The sequence below is a fragment of the Drosophila teissieri genome, chromosome X (assembly GCF_016746235.2).
Source record: "Drosophila teissieri strain GT53w chromosome X, Prin_Dtei_1.1, whole genome shotgun sequence".
In the NCBI taxonomy this organism is placed as follows: domain Eukaryota; kingdom Metazoa; phylum Arthropoda; class Insecta; order Diptera; family Drosophilidae; genus Drosophila; species Drosophila teissieri.
The window spans coordinates 14,857,183-14,881,925 of NC_053034.1; the positions used below are offsets into that span (position 1 = coordinate 14,857,183).

Consider the following 24,743-nt stretch of genomic DNA (forward strand, 5'->3'; position numbering starts at 1 on the left):
ACCTAATTTAGTTGAACCAATGTGCCACAATTTGTAAAGCTACGTACTATTTGCTGCCCGTTTGGTTATCAATGCAGTTATCGATAACAGCCAAGCGCTGAGAGCAGAGTACTTCAGTTAAGTTCTCCCACATGCGAGCGCCCCAATCTCGTCGGTCTGGCAACGCTGCAATATATCAGCTGTTTAACCGGCCTGCTTTTCAACGAATGTTTTCATAACGCGCTTTTCATTCGAATTCCATTAAATTGTATAAACTAACCACCAAGACTCTCTACGAGCCATGTGGTTAAGGACGCACTGCCTCTGGCGCAGTGTGGGGCGTCTGGGCCGTCAAGTATGCACCACGAGCGTTTCACAAGCGCGGATTTTCGCGGACCGCGAGAATCAGTTCGCCCATGGAATCCTGATGGATTCTCTGAAACCGTATGCAATACTGCGTCCTCGGGACTCCGCCTGGCAGGATCTGCCCGCCTCTGAAGGCTTCATGCGGCCACAGCCAGATGCCAGTGCTGCCGATCTCTATGCGGACTTCTTGGGTCTGGTGAGGCACTGCAACCGCCTGGAACTGCAGATCACCGATAGCCGCTACGTCGACTTCACCCGCTGCTTCTGTGAGCAGCTGCATCGCCTTACGGATGAACAGCTCATCGGATCGCTGAGTGCCTTGGCTGAGCTACCCGCACCGGAATCGCCCAAAGCCAGGAACTACATGGAGATATGGAATACCCTGGACATCGAGTGCTGTCGTCGCATCGAGCGGTGGTCCAGTGAACAATTGCTACTCGTGAGCGATGCCTGGTATCGTCTTGGTCTGGTCAGGATCGGCGAGTACGTGTGGCTGGCGCTGAAGAAGCTGGGCCGCAAGCTGCGAAAACTGCCGCCAGAGCAGCTCGTCCACTCCATGTTTCTGTGCAATCTGCTGCGTCGATCCGTCTTCGAGATGTTCGACTTTGAGCTGAATCTGGCTCGCTGCGTGGATCAAATGACCCTGTCCGAACTGGGCGTAATGGCCATGGGCTTCTTCAAGACACAGACGCCCATCAGAAATCCGGAACTGCTGACGCAAATCTACCAGCGGTTAGGCAGCGAACTTGACACCGTGGAAGACATTGTCCTGGTAGCGCTGCTCAAGGTGCTGCGATATAGCAGCAAGCTGCCCCAAGTGGAGCCTCTCAAGCAATTGCTAAACGCTTTGGAGTCTCAAGTGGAACGCGTTTCCCTGCTCACGTGCCTGCACATGGCTCTTCTGGGCTGTGAACTGCAAACGTGCAATGATTCACTGGTGGAACGCATCCTGCTGAGATTCGAGCGTGAGTTGGAGACTGCTCGCCTTAAGGATATGGAGCGCATTTGCCTGGTGATGGGCCTGTTCAATATTACCACTAAGTCGGGAGTGGATCGCCGATTGGCGGAAAGACTGCCCGATTTACTGCGCCAGCGGATGGAGGAGATACTGCGCCATCCTCGCTGCTTATCCAACTGTCTGCAGTTTCTCACAATGCGGGGTGTTTACGATCTGGAGCTTTTGGGCGTGGCGCTGGAGCCGCGTTTTATAAAGCATGCATATCCGAGCGGTTTGCCCGGACGTGAGTACTTCCATCTGGACGGGTTCGCTCGCCTTCTGGGTCAGGAATACCAGGGAGCACTTGTTACCGAGAAGCAGCGACAGCAGATGGGCCGCCTCTACACGCAGTACATCCCCGAGCGGGACGGACGCTTCAAGCTGAACAGTACCGATCGCATTCTAGTGGAAATACGGGATGCGATCGCCCTGATCCACCGTCCTGTGACCTTTAAGCACATCCTGCCTCAATACGATCGATGCGATATAGTGCTCTGCTACGACCACCGGCAAGGCAAGGCGTTGTCCATAAATGCAGAGGCGTGTCAGGATTACAGCGGAGAGATTCTCACCCGGCGGCACCTACTGGGCGAGGGCAGGTCTGCGGATGACCAGCTGGCCACAGTGGCAATCGTTATTGCGGGCTGGAACAATGTAATCCGCGATAAGGAGCGATTTACTGGACAAATGGACATGAAGCTTAGGCAGCTGCGCCAACTGGGACATCAGCCACTGGTGGTAAGTGTGTCCAAATGCAATGACGCTATGTAAACTGTTATGAAATGATTGAAACTTCCTCGTACTTGGATCAGTACGGTCAAGCAGGAGAAGTTCTTCTCTTTCTCTTTCTATTTGAATTGAATTTATATCCTTTCTATCTCGCTCTCTTTTTCTCCTTTTATATGAACAGTTTGTATGTTTATTATTACTTTTATAATAATTTTCTGCTTTATTTCGCAGATCTATTGGCACGAATGGCGCGAACTGGAAAATGCAGCTGACCGCCAGAACTTTCTGAGACGCCGCCTCAGTCAAGTGGCGAAAATTTAGCAGGAATAAGAAAACCAGGAGACAAAGGCCAACGACAAATGTCAATGAAATAAAAGAAACGGCAACAATCGATTTGATATTACTCAGTCATTAGCATTATCTGAACATTGTACAGGCACAACACTACGATCTATTAATTATCTAGAAAAAAAAGGAATAATTATCGAATATTTAATAATGACCGCCCGCGGCCCACAACTACTAGCACAGCGTCTTGCTCCCGGATCCCCGCAATCGGACCGGACCTCACCGTACGTCGCGGTCCATTTGGATGATGGTAGATGGCGTCGTCAGAGGGTGGCGCTCATGGCTCGCTTGGTGTACTCGTAGACCACAAACAGCGTGGCCGTGGCTGGAATGGTGCGCAGGACAGAGGGCAGCAGACCGCGATAGAGTGCCAGGACACCTTCGCGACGCACAATGTCTGCTCCCACGGCGAACATGCTCTCGTTGAGGTTCTTCACCTGGATGCGGCTCTTGATCACGTCTGCGGGAAACGTCGACGTCCACAGACACACACCTCCAATGGCGCCGGCGATCATCGTACGCAGTGGTCCAATGTCATCTTTGGATTGATCGTCGCTGGAAACAAGAGAAATGCCAAGTGATTTACTATTTTACTGTGTCCAATATCTTCGATTTGAATAGAGTAACGAATATCGATTAATGTTCCTAACCCATCTTGTTAGTTTGCTGTCTAGCTAGGAATTTGTTAAGTTATTGTTGAACAAATGCTGTATATGACTAAATATAACTATACTGCCATTAGTATGATAGCCAAAGAACGATTGCCGGTGTTTCTGAAGCTTCTTTTAAATATTAATTTGAATATCAATTGATTTGTACTTACCGGCGAAGTAATTCGCGGGTTCCCTCGTAGCTACCGAAGAAGAAGAAGTATCCGGGCATCTCGCGCAGGAAAGTCGAGCTCAATCCCCGATAGAATCCCTTGATGCCTGCGAAAAAGAGATTAATCAGAGATGGCAGGTGAGAATGGGGCTATCTTTCCAATTCGCATTGAACATCAATCAAAGGCGAAACGGAAACGTGCTCATGATCTGCCGACTGGAGGCTGTCAGTTGTGGGGCACATCAGTAAATTTCCACTTAGCTGATAGTGCATTGCATGTGAATGGGCCGCAGCTGCACGTTCTGCTCCCTATTTTCCGATCCCAGCTAATTCCTAGTATACCCTATATATATATATGTACATATGTGTATAGATCTATCTCGCACTACGTCACTGCTGTGCGTGGCATGTTTCGAGCTGCGGCGCTATGGGGCTATGAATAGTCAGTCTTATGGTCTTATCATGTTTTCATAGAAATCCCTAATTCGCTTTTCGCAATCTGCGTAGTAAATACTCAATATTTATGTTTTGGAAAATAACGAGAGGAATGCCAGCCTTGCTCGTGATCGATTAGATTTGATTGACTGACTGGCTTTTTATAGCCTTAGCTGCTTTACAATTAAGCTTAAGCTTCCTGTTTGTTACTAAGCTAATTTGGAAAATGTTCTAAAAAGACCTTAAACTGGCTGCTCGTAAACGCAATAGTTTTGAAATATTTTATGTCCCACAGACACATTAGATCATAAAAAGTTTATAGTGTCGTATGACAGACAAACATACTCGTATACAGGGATTCTCGTATGTTTTACTTTTTGGTTTCAATTTCTAGGGTATTTAAAGAAAGGTGATCTGCTGATTCTCGCATTACCCTGGCATTCACAGACGTAACTCAAGTCCCTGCATATTGAAAGCACTGAAAGAACTGAATGCTGAAGTTTTGTAATTGAATTAGCGATAATACGTTTTTGCCAAGCGATAAGGTCGCTCAACCGAAGCGACTTTTCATCGCCTTAGGTATATGCATAACCAATTATTTTTTAAGATGGTAACTACCCTTTATATGAAGAACAATTATGAAATGTATCTCAATCGAAAGTTCAATTTAACCGCCATGGATATGGATCCGGCAACTCCAAGTGGATCCGATCCCCAGCCATGTGAGATGGTTCATTTGTGTGGGTGCGATGCGTATCTGTGTTTATATCGCGCACTGCGATGCGATAATTGTGAATTATTAGGAGGCACAGATCGCCGAAAGCCACGCGGAGATAATCTAATCGGATTGCTCGAGGCTCGAGCGAAACAACAACAATAGGTTTCCCGGTTTCCCAAGGCTACGCCCCCCACAAAAGATTCCGGGATAAATGCGATCGTTGTGAATCATTGTGTGTCGATATGTCCACTTAATTTGGGCATTTAGTGGTTCCCTAGTACAGTGAAAAGCCGTTACAGTGCACTGAAAATAACTTTTAAATGGGCAAGAAACTAACTTCTAATTTTCGGGTTTTTTGTTTGAAGGTAACATTATCTTTTTAGTTTTCGGACTTCAGTTGCAGTTTAGTTGCGTTTATTTATGACGTGCACTGTATTTGCAATTTACTCTGATAAGCTGACCTGTATGAACTCTCATACAAGCATTAAAATCATGATAAATTCAAATTGCTAAAATAGATATTTGAATGTTTAATTCACTTTAACGGACAACTCTCGTGCGTAATATAATCGTTACTTTAAAAGAACACTTGTTAATGGTATATTAATGGGCATATAAGTAGTTTAGTTTTATAAACTTTAAACGAAGATTTAGTAGATACAACGCAAGGACACTCACCCTCGGTCCGCCAGATGTAGCGCGTCAGCGTCCAGGGCGTGCGTATGTCCTGCGGATGAGCCGGCTCAACGAAGTGCTTCATCTCGCGCAGCGCCTGCAGCTTGCACTTGATCAGCTCCGTGGGGCAGAGGGTCAGTGTGGAGAAGCAGGCGGCCAGGGATCCGGCGCAGGCATTCTGGACGGTGGTCAGTTCGCCGGACGTCTCCTTGCCAACGCAGAAGGCGACAAATTTCTGGCATCCACCGTAGGCGGCAAACAGCACCGAATTCTCGGCCACATTGGCAAAGACGGCCGGAACGGATCCGGCGTACAGGCCATGCAGGACGCCATCCTTGCGATATGTGCTCACAAAGCAGTCCCACATGCCGCGATACGCCTCCGGAAAGGTCTGCAGCTTGACCTTGACGGTGTCGAGGGGCTGGGACACATACACCTGGGCCGCTCCGCCCAGGGATCCCGCCATAAAGTCGATCAGACCCTCGACGAAGTTTATGTTGTTGCCCGTACCGCCGCCGTGCATGTCTAGACGTCGAACGAATCGCAGGAAACCGCCGACCACGTACAACAGGCCGTCGCGTACCGCCCTTAGCGTCGATTTCACACTGATCGGCCTGCTCAGCCAGCCGCTCTTCTCTCCATCGGCTTCTCCCTCGATCGCTTGCCCATCCTGTGGGTGGGGAGATGAGGGTGAGGTGGCGGTACAATAGGGTTGTCAGCGTTTGCTTACACATCGCATGGGGGGAGTGTTCCCAGTTCCACAATTCAAAATTAAATTGTGAAAAGTGAAATTACTAATAGCAATATAACTAATTCTATTACGAGTTAGTTTGGCTCAAATTATAACAGAAAAATGGTCTTTCTTAATGGTGATACTAAAAAACATAGTGTTCATATTGTTTCTAAGCTGCCGCATTGATCGCGATAACTTAATCGAAGTGAATGTATCGATAGTTTGTCTGTCGGTTTCGACAACTCTACCTGCAGGGCGCGTTCGTAGGCTTCGATGATTTGATCGGGCGTCATTATCAGCACGCTGCTGCCCGCTTGACTGCTGCCGATTCGCGGGGGCGGCGGGGGCATCTCGTCTTCGTTGGGCGGCGGCGTTGGCGGCGACGGCAGTTCGGGTGGCGCTTCGTCCGCCGGTTGGCTCTTCGGGCGGCGCTGTTTGATCGGTTCGAGGGGCGGCGGCTGCGGTTGCGGTGGCGGTACAAATTCTGCCGCTTCGCTGCCGGCATCTTCGTTATCTTCATCTCCATTGTGTTGGTGTTCGTTGCTGGTGGGCGCTGCAGCGCTGGCGGTGTCCCGCTCGCACTCGCTCATGGGAACGGGCGCGAGAAAGGGATGGGGCGCTGGGTCCGGTGCTCGTGCTGTCTCTTTCTGTTCCTGGTCGAGCGATTTCCGGGAGAAAACGGCAATTTTTTTCGGATATGTTAAAATTTGATTTAATTTTTTTTTTTTGGGGGGTTTCTGAGATTGTTAATGAAAAGCCAGGGGGGTTTGTGGTTTCCTTTCAAATAATTGTTCGATTTACGGTTTATTAATAATCGATAATTTGATTACGCCATATGCATATATAGGTGTATACATATATATCATGTGGATCAGATCAGCGATCTCTCTCCCCTTCTCTCTTTGTGTTTGTGTGTTGAGTGTGTGTGTGTGTGTTTGTTTATATTTATTATCATGGTTTTTGGTTTTTGGTTTCTTATTTTCATGTTCATTTTGTTGTATGTGGTGTATATCTCGTTTCATTATGCTGTATTTCCTCTCCTTTTATCGCCTTCTACGCTCTTACGCTCTTATATAAATTTAATAATTTACATTAATTCATAACTTAGTTGTACAAATACCATTTAGTACAGTTATGGGTAGTTTATATCGATATATAGCCCCTATACCCTACGCTGGATACGTATTATTTATAATTAAAAAGTACAAAAAAAAGACTTCGAATTCTCGAACTCATTCCGTTAAGTGTTAAGATGCTTGAGCTAAGTTCCTGATCGGTCGCGTATTGTTTCTATATATATATATATATTCTGCTTTACATATACATACATATAGTGTGCATCTTCTTGTGTCGTTTTCGTTTTTATATTCTTTGGATCGCTGAGTTTGCAGTTTTAGGATGGGGAAAGCTGAAGAGTGGGTGGTGGGGGGTTATTGGAAAGCCGAATTTTGGGAGCTTGAAGTTTCCGTCCTCTTGTAACACTTTGTACTCGTTTATATGCATTTACTTTCACTTGGTGTAAAAATATTATTATCAACATCGTTTCTTATATCATTATTACCTTTTTCTATCCAAACTCAGCGGCGAATTTGCGTTTAAAAAAATGTTCTCATCAGGCTTATGTTTTTATCGTTATCTATGTATTCTGTCGCATTCATTTCTGGGTTATATTTATATTTATATATATCTATATATTATAATAATTATGCTTCCTATACAACTATACATATTTCTTCATCTTATTATTGTGTACAAATACAAAATCGATTTGCCAGCTAAACATAAAATACACTTAGACTTATTGGCACACATTTCGAAATTAACATTCGAAATTTTTGTTTAATTTCGTTTCAGAGGATTCAGTAAATCGCTTAAAATGCATACACTTTTTGACTAGACAGGAATTGTAAAATTAAATTAAGCGTACATTTTTCAAAGAATATCAGTTGCAGCTTAACGATTATTTAAAAAAAATCAATAAAAAGAATATGGCGACTTGTGACATTTTATTTACTTTCCATTTATTTCAATTTGATTTTGCGAACTCTTCACTGAAAACTTATATTAAATTTTATGCAGCGAACCATTTTATATATTTATTATTTTACACATTATCAAGTATAAGTTCTTTGGAATCTGCACAAAATAAATGGGGACTTTAAAAAAAAAACCAAACTCTAAATTAAACTACTGCATTTCGCCGGCGCGGTTCAGGATGTCCTCCACTTGGAGCCCACAAAGTGCACTTTAATCCGAACGTCCCCAATCCTGAATCTGGAATCCCGATTACCGAATCCCGAATCCCGATTAGTAGTAGGCGGGGAAGGGGTGGTAGTTCGACGGATTGGAGGCGTGGTGGTTGGCGGATGGCAGGACGGGCGGTGGCCTAACGCCCGGATGGTAGTTACTCGACGCCACCTGGTGGTAGGCGCCAAAGCTCCTGGCCATGTGGCGATTCTGGGCCGCTGCCGCCGCCGATTCGCCCAGGAGGCGTGACTGATCCGCGGTGCCCAGCAGCCGATTGTTTTGCTCCATCAGCAGATGGGCCGTGGGATCCACCAGCAGGCGGTGCTGATCGGCCGCATTCGAGGCGGCCAGTATGCGATGCTGCTCCACCGTCGACAGCAGGCGATGGTGCTCCAAGCTCTCGCGACTCTGGTGCTGCATCTGCGAGGAGAGGAAGGAGCGATTGTTGCCCACCGCCATGTTGGCCGTATTCGGTGTCAGATCCAGCGAGGCCATGCGCAGCATATCGTGGTGCGTGGGATGGTTGTAGGGCAGTTGCGGTGGCGACGACACCACATAGTTGGCCGTCCGACTCAGATCCACCGATGTGGTCTGGTCGTGCTCCTGCTCGCCCAGCTGCTCGCTGAGCATGTTGTGCATGGCGGCCGCCGACTGCTGGTGCTGCTGCATCGCATGGTGCTGGCCATGCGAGTGCTCCTGCTGGTGCACCACCGATGCGGCACCGGCACCACCGCCCCCACCGCCGCCGCCCACCACCGCACCGCCCGCCTGCTGTGCCTGCTGGCTCTGCTGTTCGCGATCGGAGAGTATGTCGTAGATGTGGTGGTGATAGCGACTGCTCGGCAACTGGAAGTTGTGATGATAGTTGCTGCTGGCCGCATTCGATCTGGAGCTCATGTCCAGTCCCTGCAGGTCGGATAGATCGTTGGCGGCACTGGCCGCCGCTGCCGCAGCCGCTGCTGCGCTGGCCGCCGCATTGCCACCGTTGCCGGCGCCACCCTGGCGGTACTCCGCCGGCGAGTCCAGGTCCTGGCTGTTGTACTTTAGGTTGCTGGCCATGCTCTCGTACTTGGAGTACATGAGGTCGATCTGCGACTGCGGGAACTTCATGCGCATGTCCTGGCCAGCGCTGCTGTGGATAAATCGAACCCAATGACTTAACTGTCTTTTACAATGTAATATAATATAAATTATAAATACTACTGTTAATAATAAAAAAAGGAGAAAAGATTGTGTGGCATCTTCACCTGTTCTGTGGCATTATGCTGTTCTCCTCGTCGCTGGACATCTGGTTGTGCCGCGAGATGTTCTGGCGCTGGCGCTCCTGGTGCTCCTGCTCCTGGACCGCCCGCTTGTGGCGCATCATGTCGCCGTTGAAGTTGTAGCGCGGTATGCTCGGCGAGGAGGCGGGCGAGATGAGCTCGTGTTCCGGATAGGTGCTGCCCACGCTGGAGGCGTTCCTCCTCTGCGGCTGCAGGGCGGGCAGTGGCGACGAGGCTGACATGCTGTTCGCTCCGCCTCCACCGGCACCACCGCCTCCTCCGCCGCCGCCACCACTTGAGCTGCCCGCCGGCGTGCTGTTCGAGCCGGGACCGCCGCCTCCATTGCCGGCACCGAACATACCGCCGTAATCTCGACCAGGCGAGATGGGCGGTGGCGATGGCGGTGTGCGGTGGTGCGACGAGGAGAAGCCATCTGAGTCCGGATGCTGCGGACGCGGCGTACTGCCCGCATCCACGTCCACATCGTTCTGGTTCTGGTTACTCTGCGGATTCGTCGGCGTCGAGGCGCTGGGCGATATGTTGCACGCACCCTGGAACATTGGCAGCGGCGGTATCTGCATGGGAAAGCTGCCCAGATTCTTCATCATCTTTAGCTCGTTCTCCAGGTTGTCCATGGCGCCACCGATGCCACCACTGCCATTCGCTCCGCCCGAAGATCCACCGCTACTTCCTCCGCCGCCGCCGCCGCCACCACCGCCTCCTCCTCCTCCCGCTCCGCCGGCACTGCCCGCTCCAAAGCGCTGCGACTCGGCATCCACGTGGGCACTCATCGGACTGTCGCTGTTGATGTGGTTGTCGGTGGGAACCTGCAGAATGGTCAACATAGTTAGTTTGTACAACAAATCAGCTAATGAAAAAACATGACCGATCATTCAAATCCAAAGGTATCTTTTAGATTAATTCACTCACCTTGAGGTCGCTGCTCTCGCTGTCAATCATATTGCCAACGGAGTTGAGGGCCGCCTCCACGAGCATGCTGGCCGAGGAGGAGCCACCGCCGACGCCCACGCCCACGCCGCCGCCCACTCCGCCCACACGGGCATTGGCGTTGTTGTAGAAGGAGCTCATGAAGGACTGCGAGTGGGCGAGGGAGTTCATCTGCATCTGGGGCTCATCGCCGCCGGTGACGGTGCCGCCGGTCGCTGGACCCGTTGGCGTTTGTCCACCGCTGCCGCCGCCACCGCTACCGCTGCCCGTACCGCCGCCGTAGTGGGACATGGCCGCTGCTGCGGCGGCGGCGGCTGCAGCATTGTTGTTCGACTCGACGACGTCCAGGAAGGAGCTGTTCTAGTCCTCCTCGCGGCTGTGGGCGCTGTGCTGGTGCTGCTGGTGCGGCTGATGCGGCTGGTGGGCGTGGGCATGGGCATGGGCGTGGGCGTGGGCATGGGCGTGGCTGGCGCTGGCGCTGCTCATCAGGCGGGCGAGGAAGTCACGATTCTGGCCGAGCAGCTTGCTGTGCTCATCGACAGCGCTCGGCGGCACAGCGAATCCCAGATCCGCACCTGGACCGGAACCACCGGCCAGCTGGCCACAGGCACCGCCACCGGGGCCACCGCTGTCGCCGGGACCACCGCCGCCCGCACCCTCGCCGCCCACATCACTGGAGTCCTGCACCTCCTGGATCCACTTCTTGCTGCCCTTGCTGACCACCAGATTCTGGCCGAGAGCGGCGTTCATGGCGGCCGCATGGCGGTAGTCCTGCTGGCCCGCCCCCTGGCCGGCGGGATGCTGGTGCGGGTGGGCGTGCGAGTGCGAGGGGGCGTGGTGCGGGTGGGTGTGCGCATGAACGTGCGAGTGGTGCGCTTGGTGGGCATGCACGTGCGGATGGTGTTGCACAGCCGAGCCGCCGCCACCGCCACCACCGCCGCCGCCACCATCGTCGTCGTCCTCATCGTCGTCCTCCTCCTCGTCCATGCCCACGCCCACGCCCACACCGACGCCCATGTGGCCCATCATGTGGCCGAGCTTGGCCGGATCCTCGCCAGCTCCGGCCATTGCCGAGACCGCCGCCGCTGCCGCCACCACCTGTTGCACCTGCTGCTGGGCACTCAACCGCTGGGCGGTGGTGGTGAGGAAGGACTCCACCAGGCTCAGCTGGGCGTTCTGCTTGCGACGCACCTGCTCCAGCCGGGCGTTCTCCACCTCCTCGTCGTCGGGATCGCCGTGCAGCTGCTGCTGCTGCTGTTGTTGCTGCTGCTGTTGTTGCTGCTGCTGGTGCGGCAGGGCATGGGCGTGCAGCTGGTGCGGATGGTACTGCGGATGCTGTTGCTGCGGATCGTGATGCAGCTGCTGGTGCTGCTGGTGTAGGTGGTGCTGCTGCTGCTGCTGGTGCTGCTGGGCGTGTTGCTGCTGCAGCTGTTGGTGCTGCAGCTGCTGGGCGTGCTGCTGCTGATGCTGTTGCTGGTGCTGCGACTGCTGCTGCTGCTGTTGCTGCTGCTGCTGCTGCTGGTGGAGATGCAGTTGCTGCTGGGCCGCCACGCCCGCATCCTTCTTGCGCTTGCGCTTGCGACCGCCAGTGGAGGCGACCGCCGAAACGGAAGCGGATAGTGAGGCCGTGGCCGATGGCACCTTGTCGCCGAAGATGCTGGAGATCTTGGAGCTGAGCAGCGAGAGATTGGGCTCGTTGCGACACAGGTCCTTGATCGACTTGCCGCTCTTCTTGATCGCCTCGAACAGGTTGTCATCGCTGAACTCCGCGTCGCTCTGCAGCGAGCCGCTGAGCATGGAGCTCTGGTCCTCGAGGCTCTTGCGCCGCCGTCGCGGTGCTTGCTCTGTGAACGAGGAGGGGGAGACGACGGCCGCATTAGGGCGTGGCTGCGCCTGCGCCGATGCCGCTGACGCCGGCGTAGCCGTCGCCGTCTGCTTACCCAGAAAGTCGACCTTCATGCCGCCGGAATAGGCATCGAAGGTGTAGGCCACGCTCCGCTCGATCTTGGGCATCTGCTCCTGGGTGTAGTTGTGGACCTTCTTGTAGTGGAACTGCAGGCACTGCTTGGTGGTGAACGCCGCATTGCACTCCGGTTCGGCGCATCTAAAATGCATACATCAGATACAAATACATGTATATACATTAGAATAGCAACAAAATCGATTGGGGAATGTAGTGAAGGTGCACCCACTTGAACGGCCTGACACCCGAGTGGGTCAGCATGTGGATCTTGAGATTGCTGCGGTTCTGGAAGAGTTTCTGGCACCGCGGACAGCTCACCACCGTCGAGTTGCGGCTGTGCACCTCCTTTGAGTGGCGCTGCAGTGCCGCTCGCGATCCTAGAAGTTTTGAACATAATTTACACTGAAAATCTCGTAAAACTTCAGCCATATCTAAAATGAAATTGTATGAAGAAAATGAAATTTCGGATTGTGGTGATTTTGAAAGAACAACTTAGTGATAATCCATAACCAGAAACCAACCCAACAACGAACGAACCAACGAACGAACGAACGTACAACGAACATAAAACAAAAGCCGAATCACATAAGGCACGAATCACAAGACCATCGGTATTTCTGTGGGATCTGGTGGGGTTGGGATATGGCAATCATAAGTTAGGGATTGGGGCATACTCTATAAAAACAAATGCCAAATCAAACGAAACTCCAAACAAGGCAAATCATTCACTAAAAGCGTTTACACAATGCAGGCTACGATCTGAACTGGTACTCAATATGCACTATGACCGAAGGACTGATATTTTGGAATACAGAGTGTATCTATACTTTTAATTTATACCGAAAAGCTGTACCATAACAAATATTTATTCTTACTAAAACAGAAAAATAACTTGACTTGCTTTCTTTTTTGATTAAATATCCATTATTAGTTCTTTAAATTTGTGAAACGCTAGATCTAAACAAACAAGTTCAGTCACTTCAGTGCGGAACTAAAATGTGAATGCAATGTACGATATTTCAATTACGAATTATAGCATTTACATAACATAATACGAACCAACTAAGACAAGTTAAGTAAATAGATATAAACCAATTTAGCGGATGTACAACTGAAAAGTTAGGCAACCAAAGAGATGAGCGATCGCAGATGCTTTTGGTGTTACATATATCGCGGTGTTGCTGTGGTGGTGACTTTGAGGTGTTGTATCTTTGTTAGTACAGCTAGTTTTACAGCTAAGCGACTTTATACGATATTAGTTCATTTTTCACATTATTGTGTAGCTCTATGATTTTTGTGAGTGTGTTCGTATGCGCAATCAAGGTCACGGTTACCACTTAAGGCAATTCTAAGCCCCATATTATAAAATAATAATATAGCATAAAATAAAATAGGATTTTTAAAAGGCTTACTGTAGAACCATCGTAGTTTAAAACAAAATATAAATAATTATATGCTTAACTTGCTAGCTTCTATAGTTCCCGATATTTCAGCGTTTATACGGACAAACGGACGGACAGACAGACGGACGCCTTGTGATCCTGTTTAAGAATAAATATAATTTAAGGATCGGAAACGCTTTTTTCTACCTGTTACAACTTCCTAAAACGTAAATATAAAACGTAAAAACCATAGACCATATTTTGTGGAAACTGTGAACTTGATTCGCTGTTGTTGGTACAATCAAATACAAGTATGTAGGTTGATTTATGCAAAAGCAGTTGGACGGCATTCGCCGGTATACATACGACATACGCTATTTATGCTCTATGTGCTATACAATCGATACGACATAATATACTATACACTATACACGAGCTTACGACAATACGAGCTGCGTAATATGGCAGTCAGTTGGCCTACGATGCGGCTACGTTATATTGGATTACGTTACGCATACGCATACGCATACGCAATGGTGTACGATCAGAGTTAGGCTCTAGATAATTGGGGATCTTACCGCTGTGCATGCGCTTAATGTGCGCCTTCAGTTTCTGCGGCTGACAGAACTTGCGACCGCAAAAATCGCACACCGGCCGCGATCGATTCGGATTCGAGGCGCATCCGTAGGTGCGATGCATCTCCAGGTAGTTGAGCCGCAGGAAGAACTTGCTGCAGAATTGGCACTGGTACGCCCCCTTGCCGTCGTGCTTCTCCGCCGCATGCTTCATGATGTTATCCTTGCCCAGCACCGGCTCGCCGCACACCTTGCAATGGTACTTGCGGATGGTCAGGCTCATCGACGGATCGTGGAAGACGGAGCAGTGGGTGCGGTAGTACAGCGGGTGCTCGAACTTCAGATTGCAGCCGCCGCAATCTGTGTGTGGATGGGAAAACAAACAAAAAGGTTGGTTAGTTCATGGGATATACATGGGCATGAGTATCGAATGGTTTTATCTACATACTCGTCTTTTCCGTGTGCTTCTTGCGCCACATGGTGTTGCAGTCGTCGCTCCAGTAGAGCAGCTCCATGCCATTCCGCAGATCGCGGCAGCTGACAAAGTACGCCTGCCGATCGATGGACACCAGGTTGACGTTGCGCTCCTCGTAGCTGGGCGCCGGTCGCACGAAGCGCAGCCAGTTGGAGGCGTTGGGATTGTCGCAGCACAGCAGATACGACTTGTCCGCGCCGGCCTCGCACATCTCGAAGATCCACTTCATGTCGCTGCCCTCGCGCACCTCGCCGGTCTGCACCGGCTGCCCGATCAGCGGACCCAGTTTGGTGAATGCCCGCACCTCGGTGCGCGCGAACACGCCGGTCACATTGGGCTCCACGTTGTGGAGCTCGAATTCCGCCGGCACGGAGGCCTCGGCGAAGGTGATCAGCGGCTTGGTCTCCAGCTCGGACAGCTGCGAGGACTCGTCCATGTCCATGTCCATGTCCTCCATATCCTCCATGTCGTCGTCCTCGTGCCGCTGCCGTCCGCTGGCCCGCTTCGCCTGCCGCTGCGCATCGGCCTTCAGCTTGGCCAGTGCCTCCAGATTGCGGCGCTCTATCCACTCGCCCAGATCCACTGCATCGGTCACATTGCCGCAGGCATTCCGCAGCGGGCACAGCTTGTGATCGTGCGCAATGGAGCACTCGCGGCAGGATTGCTGCGACCGGAAGGCAATGTCGTGCTCGTCCTCCTCCTCGACGAAATTCTGCTCCATCTTCATTTCGCGGGCCAGCGCCTCCTCGTCCAGCTCCTCGTCCTCCTCGTCGTCCTCGTCGTTGCCACCCAATCCGCCACCCGGCTCGTCGTCGTGCTCATCGTAGGAATTGGGTGGCATCATGGCCGCCGCCGCCGCTTTGGCCGCCTGCGATTTTTTCGAGCCCTGCGACTTGGAGCGCACATGGAAGTTGCCCGCCTGTCCATTGCTGGCGGTGATGCCATCCACGGCATCGCCGGGCGGCAGGACTGGCAGTAGGTGGGGATGCGGCGGCTGGTCCTCGTCCTCGTCCTCCTCTTCGCTGCCATTGGCCGCTGCGGCTGCCGCTGCTGCAGCAGCCGCTGCCGCCGCCGCTGCAGCGGCTGCTTTTTTGAGGCACAGGGCATTGGGCAGGGACTCCTTGCTGTTCGCCTCCAGTTCGCTCTTGATCTTCTCGGCGATGCGACAGTCCAGGACCTCGGGCAGCGCGGAGGAGGCGGCTGCCGCCGCCGCTGCTGCTGCGCTGGCCTTCAGTGCCGCCGTCGCCGCCTTGGCCTCCTGCTTCTTGGACTTGGCGTAGCTGAAACCGCCGCCCGCTCCGCCGGAGCCCGATCCTTTGGTCTTGCCCGCAAATCCATTGAGCGCCTCCGAGGTGAACTGCACGCGCTTCTTGTAGCGCTTGCGTTGTGGCGGGGTGGGCGTGGCCATGGGCATGGAGGCCGCCGAGGCGGAGTCACCATTTCCGTTTCCGCTCGCGTTGCCATTTCCGCTGCCGTTGCCATTGATCGAGGACTCGGCCGGGGCGGCAAAGTCCTTGGCGCTGAGATTCGGCTCCAGCTTGAAGTTGCCATCGAAGCCTTTTGTGGGCGTGTTCGCGGGCGAGGGCGGGGGCAGGCTGAAATGGAAAGATGGATGGAAGGAAAGTATATAAGTGGGTTGTCTCTCTATATACGGCACACTGTAAACAAATATTAGTGCTGCTGCCTAAACTGATCGAAAGCCCTAATCTGCGCTAATGAAGCGACTTAAATTTCAATATGGTTCCTAAAAATGAACTCCATTAAGTTGATTAGTGGAAGGAAGGATTATAGATTTAGCTCCATAGTTGGCGGCGTCTCCGAAAGTGGGTCGTTGGAACTCATTTATTTTTGGTCTGGTTCCATGGTCGGGTTCCTCCCTCTGTCGGGAGCAGAACTGGTGCTCCTCCTCTGCTCTTCTTTGCCCATCCTTCGCCTTTCTGCATTTCCACGTTGCTGTCGCCTTTGCGTTTAATTAATTTTGCTTACGCTTTGCTGGCTGCTTCGCGTCCCTTTGGGGGGTCAAAAGTTGGGTGAAAGTGGAAAGTCGGTGGAAATGCCATAAGGAAAGTCTGGACCAGTGCTAGGATCCAGACAGCCCAGGAATGTCATTATAGTTGGGACTTCTCGGTGTAATTACAACCAATAATGTTGTAACAACATTCTATGCCGCTCAATATAGATGCGACCTATATCTACACCATATGCTAGATATATGTTACTGAAACTGAATATTAGCTATTTTTGAGGCACATTTTCATGTTCTTTACAGCAACTAGTAGTTGGTGTCCTGCGGAAATCCTTTTCTGTGCACCTGCATGTGGGGCCAATGCAATTACATAGACGATAGCCAGCACCCTTCGAGTTGTGCTCGCTTTGCATTCATGTGGAGGAAATTCATCAGCGGTCGCATTGAACTCTAGTCGATGCTGCACATGCCACATGGCTTTCTTGCCACCACACCCCCCGCCTGCTCCTAATCACCGCCCCCTTCTATTTCACTCTCTCTCTCTTTCTCTCCCGTTCCACGTCCACGTCTGTGTTATCGTTCATTAAATCCTCCACCTTAGAACCATAACAACAATATCGAAAACAGCGGCAACAGCAAACGATACCGTTCTATCCAGCCATCCCTGCCATCGCAGCCTTCCCCTTTGGTATCCACTTACCCTGCTCCACTTTGTCGCAACCTTCCACTGCCCCATGCCCCCCCTGCCACCCAGCCACCCATCCAAAGAGCCACCCAGCCACCCCCATCGCGCTTCTTTGACCGCAGAGAGCGAGCGTACTCCTCGTGGTTCTCCAGTTCCATCATCTGACGATGGGGGTTCGGCACTGGGATCCCTGGGCTGGGGCTCCTATTCTGCTGGATGCGAGTGTCTCTACCATTAATGTGCTGCTCGAAGGCCCAGCGGGCGGTGGGGGGCAGTTGATTTGTTGGGCGGTGGGTGCTGGGTGCTGGGTGGTGGGTGGTGTGTGATTGCTGTGTGTGTGTGTGTGGGTGGTGCTGGGGGGCTTGGCTCAATGGGGTTTTGGGGAGTTTTGGGATTCTGTTTCGTGTGCGGTGCTCGTTGGCGCATTAAGCACACAGTCAGCGACACAAACGAGACTCACACAGATACACACACACACGCACACACACGCACACACGCACACACACTCGCACACACCATTACCAGTACAAGCGCACACTTACAAAGACAATCGCATAACAATTTTGTGCTTTTTGGCGAAAATTCGCAGAAATTGGCGACATGGCGTATACGAATTGCGAATTGGCAAAAGGCAACGAAGGAAATAGCGGTACGTTGGGATGGGCGGATTCTTGGGGGTGGTGGGCACAAGGTTGATGGGTGGTGCTCTGTTATCTATGGAGGCGATGTGTGTGTGTGAGTGTGTGTGTGTGCGCTGTGGGAAATCGCACTCGCACAAGGAGATGCGAAAAATAGCCTGCTGATTAGTGGGCAAAAGTCTACGTGTGTGCGTTTGCCGAGGGAAGAAGCAGCCTCCAGCAGGCGAGCATTCCACACATTCAATGGCAACGTGTGGTAAGCTGATCTGAGGTGCTCTCTATTCCGAGTCAAGGATGGCATCGAGTGGCAAGAATCGTTAAAGTGCATATTTGATGTTGAATTCTTTAGTAAATTCTGCCAAGATCAATACAACAATCGCTGTTTAACTAAAAGGTTCATTCATTTAAGTTTCTGTTTTCAAATTATGGCATATTGAAAACTTATTGATTGTAGATTCTAGCTGCATTCAAGGACTTCGTTTAGGACCTTCTCTGTTCGATTTTGGAGATACATGGACACCTTCCACGAGGGAACATGTGGTGCAACGTGTTCTGCAGCGATGATCGAATCGAGAGAGGCTCCATTGTGCCCACAAGGACTCGCCTGTGTGTGTTATCCTGCCAACGGCCTCCTTCGTGCGGCATTCCCTTCGTATGCCAGCCAATGCCAAAGGAAGAGGCCGATAAAGCAGAGGAGGAGGAGGAGCAGGAGGGGGAGGAGGCGCACTTGGGGGGAGAAGCACACAACTGAGATTCAGACATTTCTGCATTGGCATTTTGCATTCGGTTGCGGAGGTTGATGGGCGGGGAGAAGCGGGGAAAAGCAGGGGAAAAGCGGTGCCCATATTCAAAGCGCCAAATGGCGCGCTCGACTGCAATGCAACAGCAGCAACAAAAAGTGTGCGGCGTGGCAAGCGGGCGGAGAGGGGGCGGCATTGTGGGGCAAGGGAGGAAATTTCGCGACGCATTCACGTTGCAAGGATACGAAGGAACCTGCCAAGCACTTGTGTGTGCGTGCAACCCACCATCTGCCTGCATTATACACTGATCGAAAATGGATTATAGATTGTTTGTTCCTTTGAAATTGGATTGTATTACAATCAAAATATCAGCCAGCCTAAATTTAACATACGTTCATGGTAAAACAATAAATTAAGACAACAAATAGCTTCAATAAGTTCAAGTTCAAGGATTATTGATGCATTCTCCAATAAAAACCATTTTTCCATTTCCATAGCAAATAAAATATTATTAATTGCCATAGTATGTACTTAACATATTATTCATTTCCATAGCAGTTAACATATAATTTTGTTTGCAAAGAATTTCATTTCGTTCATCCAACATGAAAGTCAGAAAAGGCGATTTGCTTACACAAACAATGCAGCATTATTCTGAAACTCTTTCCATTGTTTAAGTTCACTATTTTTTTAGCCGTGTAGTTGCATGTGTGTGTGCGTGTGTGTGTGTGTTTGTGTAACTGGGCGATTGGCAACATGGCATGCAAATGCTGGCAGCAACAAAAACAACACTGCCGACCATGTTGCTTGAGTTTGCGCCTGTGTGCGCCAGTGAGTGTGTTGCTTTTTCCGCTTCCGCTGACATGGCGGCAGTGGCAGTGGCATCGGCATCGGCAGTGGCAGTGGCAGCGGCAGCGACTGCGAGTCGTGCACAGCGGGCTACGGTTCCGACTACGGTTCCGACAACGTACGGATAGTACGGCAAGTACGGAAAATACGGAAAATCAGAATGCGAGGAATATGAGGAATATGGTCGGAATATATACGGAGTACGGAATACGGCAGTGGCGCCCACAGAGGCGGCAGCAACATGAAAGCTCCGTTGCATGCAACCGCATGAGTACCGCATTTGTGCCTTTGTATCACGCGGCCAAAAGGGGTTGATGATGGAGCCAGATGGGTGGTGCAATGGGTGGTGCTGTGGGTGGTGCTGTGGGTGGTGCTGTGGGTGGTGCTGCTGGTGCTAGGATGCATTCGGGCATGAATCGCTTTTACATGGATCGCTTTTGTACCGCTCCCCACCGAGATTCTCCGTCATCTTCGCCTGCGTCTCCGCCTCCGCCGCCTTCCGTGCCACTTGAGCCACCACCCCCCAAAAAGGGAGGTTTTCCCGCCCCCTTCGTGTGCGCTTGTGTGTGTGTGTTTGTGTGTGAGGTGCCCAAAAAGCTCTCCCCCTACATGAGCGTGTGTGTGTGTGTGTGTGTGTGCTCATATCTGCAAACAACTATCAACAATGATGGCCAGCGAAGCGTTGCCATATCTCTCACTTCCAGCCGATTCCACTCCTTTGTCTCCTCCTTGCGAGAGGAGGTTAATTAACAGCACAAGATGGAAACACGAAAAAAGGCTCCCGAAGCATCCTTGACTCCTAGCACACTCGCTGGCTATCACGAATTCTATCTTTTTGAAGTTCTGATACCGCAGTACTGCATTCCCCCACTCAAGCTCTTTAAGTTCTGAATGAATTATTCTAATATAATCTTAAAGTGAGTATGATCTTGCCATGAAAATATTATGGTATCTGCTATATTCTGAACTTATTTTTCACAGAAAGGCATATATATTAATATCTTCATATCTTCATTAAACTAGAATTTTCTGTTTATAAGTACGAGAAATGGTTTAAAAAAAGATCCTGCTGCATGTTTATAATATTTTTACTATGAGTAAGCACTTTGCAACTTTTCAATAGTTGCTTGTTAGTAGCTAAGCAAACTTCTAAATACCTGTTGCATATGCAAAGCATTATCTACCAACAAATTTCGAGAATTTTATCTAAGACTAAGACTAATTTTAATTTAAATTAACGAACACTTTCCAAGGAAAGCAGTACTCACTTGTTCAGCCGATCCGTGTCGTTGTCCGCCAGGTTCAAAAGGTAGGCCACGAACTCCACATCGTTCTTGAACTGCAGCCGGGTGCGCATGTGCTCCCACTTCTCGGCGTTCTTGGTGCCTATGTAGATGTTTTTACTGTAGTTCTGATGCCGATACTTTCTCCGTTCGCTGGCCGCGCTGCTGCCCCCGCTGCCACCGCTGCCCCCGCTGCCGCCACCGCCGCCATGTTGCTGCTGTTGCTGTTGCTGCTGCTGTTGCTGCTGATGCTGGTGCTGCAGTGCTGCCGCACTCGAGGAGTTGATGCCCAGACTGAGGGAGGAACCGCCGCGGGAGTTGCCGCCACCGGTAGCCATCAGATCGTTGCTGCAATTGGTGCCCTGACCGCCCGGGCCCAAGCTGCCGTGCGTCGAGCTGAGCGCGTGGTTGCTGTTGTTGTTCGTGGAGAAGCTCGTGTTGCTGTTACCGCCCAGCAAACTACTGGGCGGTGGCGGCGCAATGGGCGTGGCACCGCTCCCACTGGCCATGTCCAAGGCATTGGCACTCTGCTGCTCCAGCTGGGCGTTCAGCTTGGCCGCTGAGGCGGCTGCTGCCGCTGCTGCTGCTGCAGCTGCCGCTGCTGCAACGCTCATGTGCAGGCCGCTGCTCTCGGCGGCGGCCGCACTGCTCAGATGGGCGGAGGAGAGGGTGGCGCGGCTGTCCAGATGACTGCTGGCCACCTCGTCCTCGTCGTCATCGTCCTCGTCCTCCTCCTCACCATCGTCGTCGTAGGCGGACGGCTCCTGTTGCTGCTGCGCATGCTGTTGTTGCTGCATGTTGCTGCTCGCCGGCATCACATGTCGCAGGTCCGTGGGCGTGAGATCATGCCCATTGCCCTGCTGTTGGTGCTGGTGGTGGTGGTGCTGCTGCTCCTCGTCGTCCTCATCCTCGTCCTCCTCGCCCTCCTCCTCGTCGTCCTCCTCGTCATCGTCCTGCGCCTGCTGCGCTTGCTGTTGCTGCTGCTGCGACTGCAGATGATGATGATCGGCGCGATCTCGTGACTTGGTGTTGCCGTTGTTGTTATTGTTATTATTGTTGTTGTAGTGCTGCTGCTTGTTGCCGTTGTGCAGCGCACTAACTGCTGCTGCAACTACAGCTGCCGCTGCTGCAGCACGTTGCTGCTGCTCCGCCGCCAGTTGTTGCTGTTGCTGCTGCTGCTGTTGTTGCTGCGACACGTCCTGCTCCTCCTCCTCCTCTTCGTCCTCCTCCTCGTCGTCCTCCTCTTCGTCCATGCTGCTCTGCGAGCTGCTGCTGCTGTGGGCATAGTTGTTGTTGCTGTTGTTGTTAGCGTTGCTGTTAACGGAGTTAGCCCCATTATTGTTGTTGTTGTTGCTGCTGCTGCTAGTGCTGTGCGGCAGCTGGCCCGCTGATCCCGCCGAATTGTTGCTGTTGTTGCTGATGCTGAGCGCTGCTGCCGCTGCTGCTGCTGCTGCTGCGGCGGCGGCCGTTGCGGCGGCGCGACTCAGGAACGGTGGGCGTGGCACGAGGGGCGTGTCGGAGTTATCGGAACTATCGTTAAAATCGAAAGCACTGAAATCAGCGGCATTCGCGGCATTTGTTGCACCTGCTGCTGCTGGATTACCGCTGCTTGTTTTGGACATGCTGCTGCCGACGCTAGCGTTGCTGCTGCTGCTGCTGCTGCTACTGCAGCTGCTGCTGCTGCTGCTGCTGCGACTGCGACTGCAGCGCTTGCTTTTGTTCTTGTGATTGCTGCTGTTGTTGTTGTTGCTACTGCTGCTGCTGCTGACTTGCCTCCGCTTGGTTGTTGCTGCTGCTGATGTTGCACTTGCAGTTGCAATTGGAGTTGCTGCTGTTAGTTTTAGTGTTGCCTTTGTTGCTGTTGCTGCGCTTTGCCGAACGCTGCTCAGTTTTTGCTATTTGTTATTGTTGCTGCCGGCGCTGCTGCGACGCGAATGCTTGTTGTTGTTGGTGCTGCTGCTGTTGCTGCCGGGGCGGTCTGCCTCCGATTCCGCTTCAGATGGCGCCTTGCTCTGCCTCTGCTGCTGCTGCTGCTGTTGTTGTTGCTTCTGCTTCTTCTTCATTATTCACACACACAAGTCGCGCGTGCGACCCACTACACTTTTTGTTGTTGTTGCTGCTGCTGCTGTGCTTGCTGTTGTTGTTTTCGTTGTCGTTGTTGTTGCATTGCTTTTCTACAGCTTTTCGCTTTTTCAGTTGTATACTGCAGGTTTCGCTATTTTGTTATTTCGAGAACTACGATAAATACGAGAAATATAAAGCATACGTTTGGGGCCAAAAGGAAAAACTGAATATCTGCTGACAGAGCTGTCGCTGTCCACGTCGACGCAGACGCCGACTGCGACTGCGACGGCGACAGCGACGGAGGGGCAAACGCGAAATATGTAGCAGTAAAAAAAAAAAATACCGTTCGCCGAAAGCCACTCGCTGAAGCTCCAGTCCTTTCGCCGGGTGGCAACGCTGCCACAGGGATTTTTTCTTATTTTCAATATTTTTCTTGTTTTTTTTAGCTGTTGCTACTAGCACTGTTGTATTATGTATTCTGCTGGCAATGTTTACTTTTGCGGCTTATGTTCGCCGTACGCAGGGAGGTGGAATTTCTTTATTATATAGATTATAGAATGTTTAGTTAGTAAAAGATCGTGGGATCTATCACTCGAACTTCTCATTTAGAATCGGGTTTCTTTTTTTTTTGGCGTATTCTTGGCTTGCGGTTGGGTTTTCGTGGCCAAGAGAACTGCTTGTTATGAAGACTGCTGCTCCAAACTCACACACACACACAGGCACGCACACACAGAACGTAAGTTTGCGAATATTTGGGAATTCTCTTTCACTTGCGCAAAAAAAAAACAACAAAAACATAATATAATTCGTTAAACAGTTTTTCTCCGATTTTGACCAGTGACTTTTATGCTGCTTGGCTATTTTGTTGTTATTGTTGTGTTCGCTGTTTCGATAATTTCGTTACTATTTCTTTTTTTGGAGGACGAGGGTGTGCGTGTAAGTGTGTTGGTGTGACACCCAACGAAAGGACCACAGCGAGAGGGGGTGGAGAGAGAGAGAGAGAGAGCGAAAGAGAGAGAGCACGCGAGGCGGTGGCGGTTTTCGCCTTGTGCCGATACACGGCGAGTGGAGAGTGGGAGAGGGGGCGGGAGGTTGGTTGGTGGGTGGTTTGGGTGGTGGGGGGTCGGCTGTGCTAGACGCCTCGCCTTCTTCTGCTCCTTGGGCCTTCCTGCTGGTAGCCTTTCTTACACAGAGTTTTTCACGGCTTTTCACTCGAAAATAACTTGGCAAAAAAAAAAGCACGTAGCACACTTTTCTGCGATCTGGCACTTGTTTAATTATTTCACTGCTGCTGCTGATGCTGGCAATCCTTATTCATTTTTTGCTTTCTTTTTTTTCCCCTCTGCCTGTTCTTCTTGGGTTTTGTGTCGTCCGCCGTTCGTGATTAGCGATTTCTCTGCGAGCGCTCATATGCCGTTACTCGCTGGTCGCGACGGAATGAAGGACTTTTTATTTATGTGTATGTCCTCGCCGCAGTCGCAACGGAAGGCAGCGACGCCGACAGCGACGGCGGCGTCGGCAGCGCCACTTCCTCCTCGGCTCTCCGTTGCGAAAAAGTCCTGCGAAGCCGCTAAAGCCCCCCCAAACCCCAAAGAGCACACACACACACCCACACAATCGAGCGCCTGGCTTACGGAGAGCCTTTCTCCCTCTTTCCCACTTACGCGCTCTCTCTCTCTCTTTCCCTCTGTCTCTCTCAGTCGCTCGCTCTCTCTCTCTCTTTCTCTCTCGCGCGCGCAGTGTCGAAAAAGCTCCTCGCTAAAGTCGCGACGTCGACGTCGTGTCCTGTCGCTGTTTTTGATGTCGCGATTCCTTCTCGGTGTGCGTGTATGCGTGTGTGGGGGTGTTCCTGCCAGTCCGTGTT

The 24,743-nt window shown here is 51.3% G+C and overlaps 3 protein-coding genes across 3 annotated transcripts; 1 reads left to right on the forward strand and 2 right to left on the reverse strand.

The window, feature by feature from the left end:
* Positions 1-175: 175 nt before the first annotated feature.
* Positions 176-2,444, forward strand: LOC122625222 (FAST kinase domain-containing protein 5, mitochondrial). Its single transcript, XM_043805232.1, has 2 exons — positions 176-2,080; positions 2,303-2,444. The coding sequence occupies exons 1-2, from the start codon at positions 281-283 to the stop codon at positions 2,390-2,392; spliced, it is 1,890 nt and encodes a 629-aa protein (XP_043661167.1). The 5' UTR covers positions 176-280; the 3' UTR covers positions 2,393-2,444.
* Positions 2,445-2,464: 20 nt separating this feature from the next.
* LOC122625226 (mitochondrial ornithine transporter 1) lies at positions 2,465-6,550 on the reverse strand. Its single transcript, XM_043805237.1, has 4 exons — positions 6,051-6,550; positions 5,073-5,739; positions 3,243-3,348; positions 2,465-2,974 (listed from the first exon to the last, which is right to left on the reverse strand). The coding sequence occupies exons 1-4, from the start codon at positions 6,390-6,392 to the stop codon at positions 2,683-2,685; spliced, it is 1,407 nt and encodes a 468-aa protein (XP_043661172.1). The 5' UTR covers positions 6,393-6,550; the 3' UTR covers positions 2,465-2,682.
* A 1,448-nt stretch (positions 6,551-7,998) lies between these two features.
* On the reverse strand, positions 7,999-22,878 carry LOC122625212. Its single transcript, XM_043805213.1, is given in 9 exon segments — positions 7,999-9,178; positions 9,297-10,138; positions 10,242-12,363; positions 12,452-12,599; positions 14,183-14,539; positions 14,628-16,249; positions 20,801-22,621; positions 22,696-22,699; positions 22,746-22,878. Coding segments are annotated over 9 exon segments (8,118 nt in total). The 3' UTR covers positions 7,999-8,109.
* Between the last annotated feature and the right edge of the window lie 1,865 nt (positions 22,879-24,743).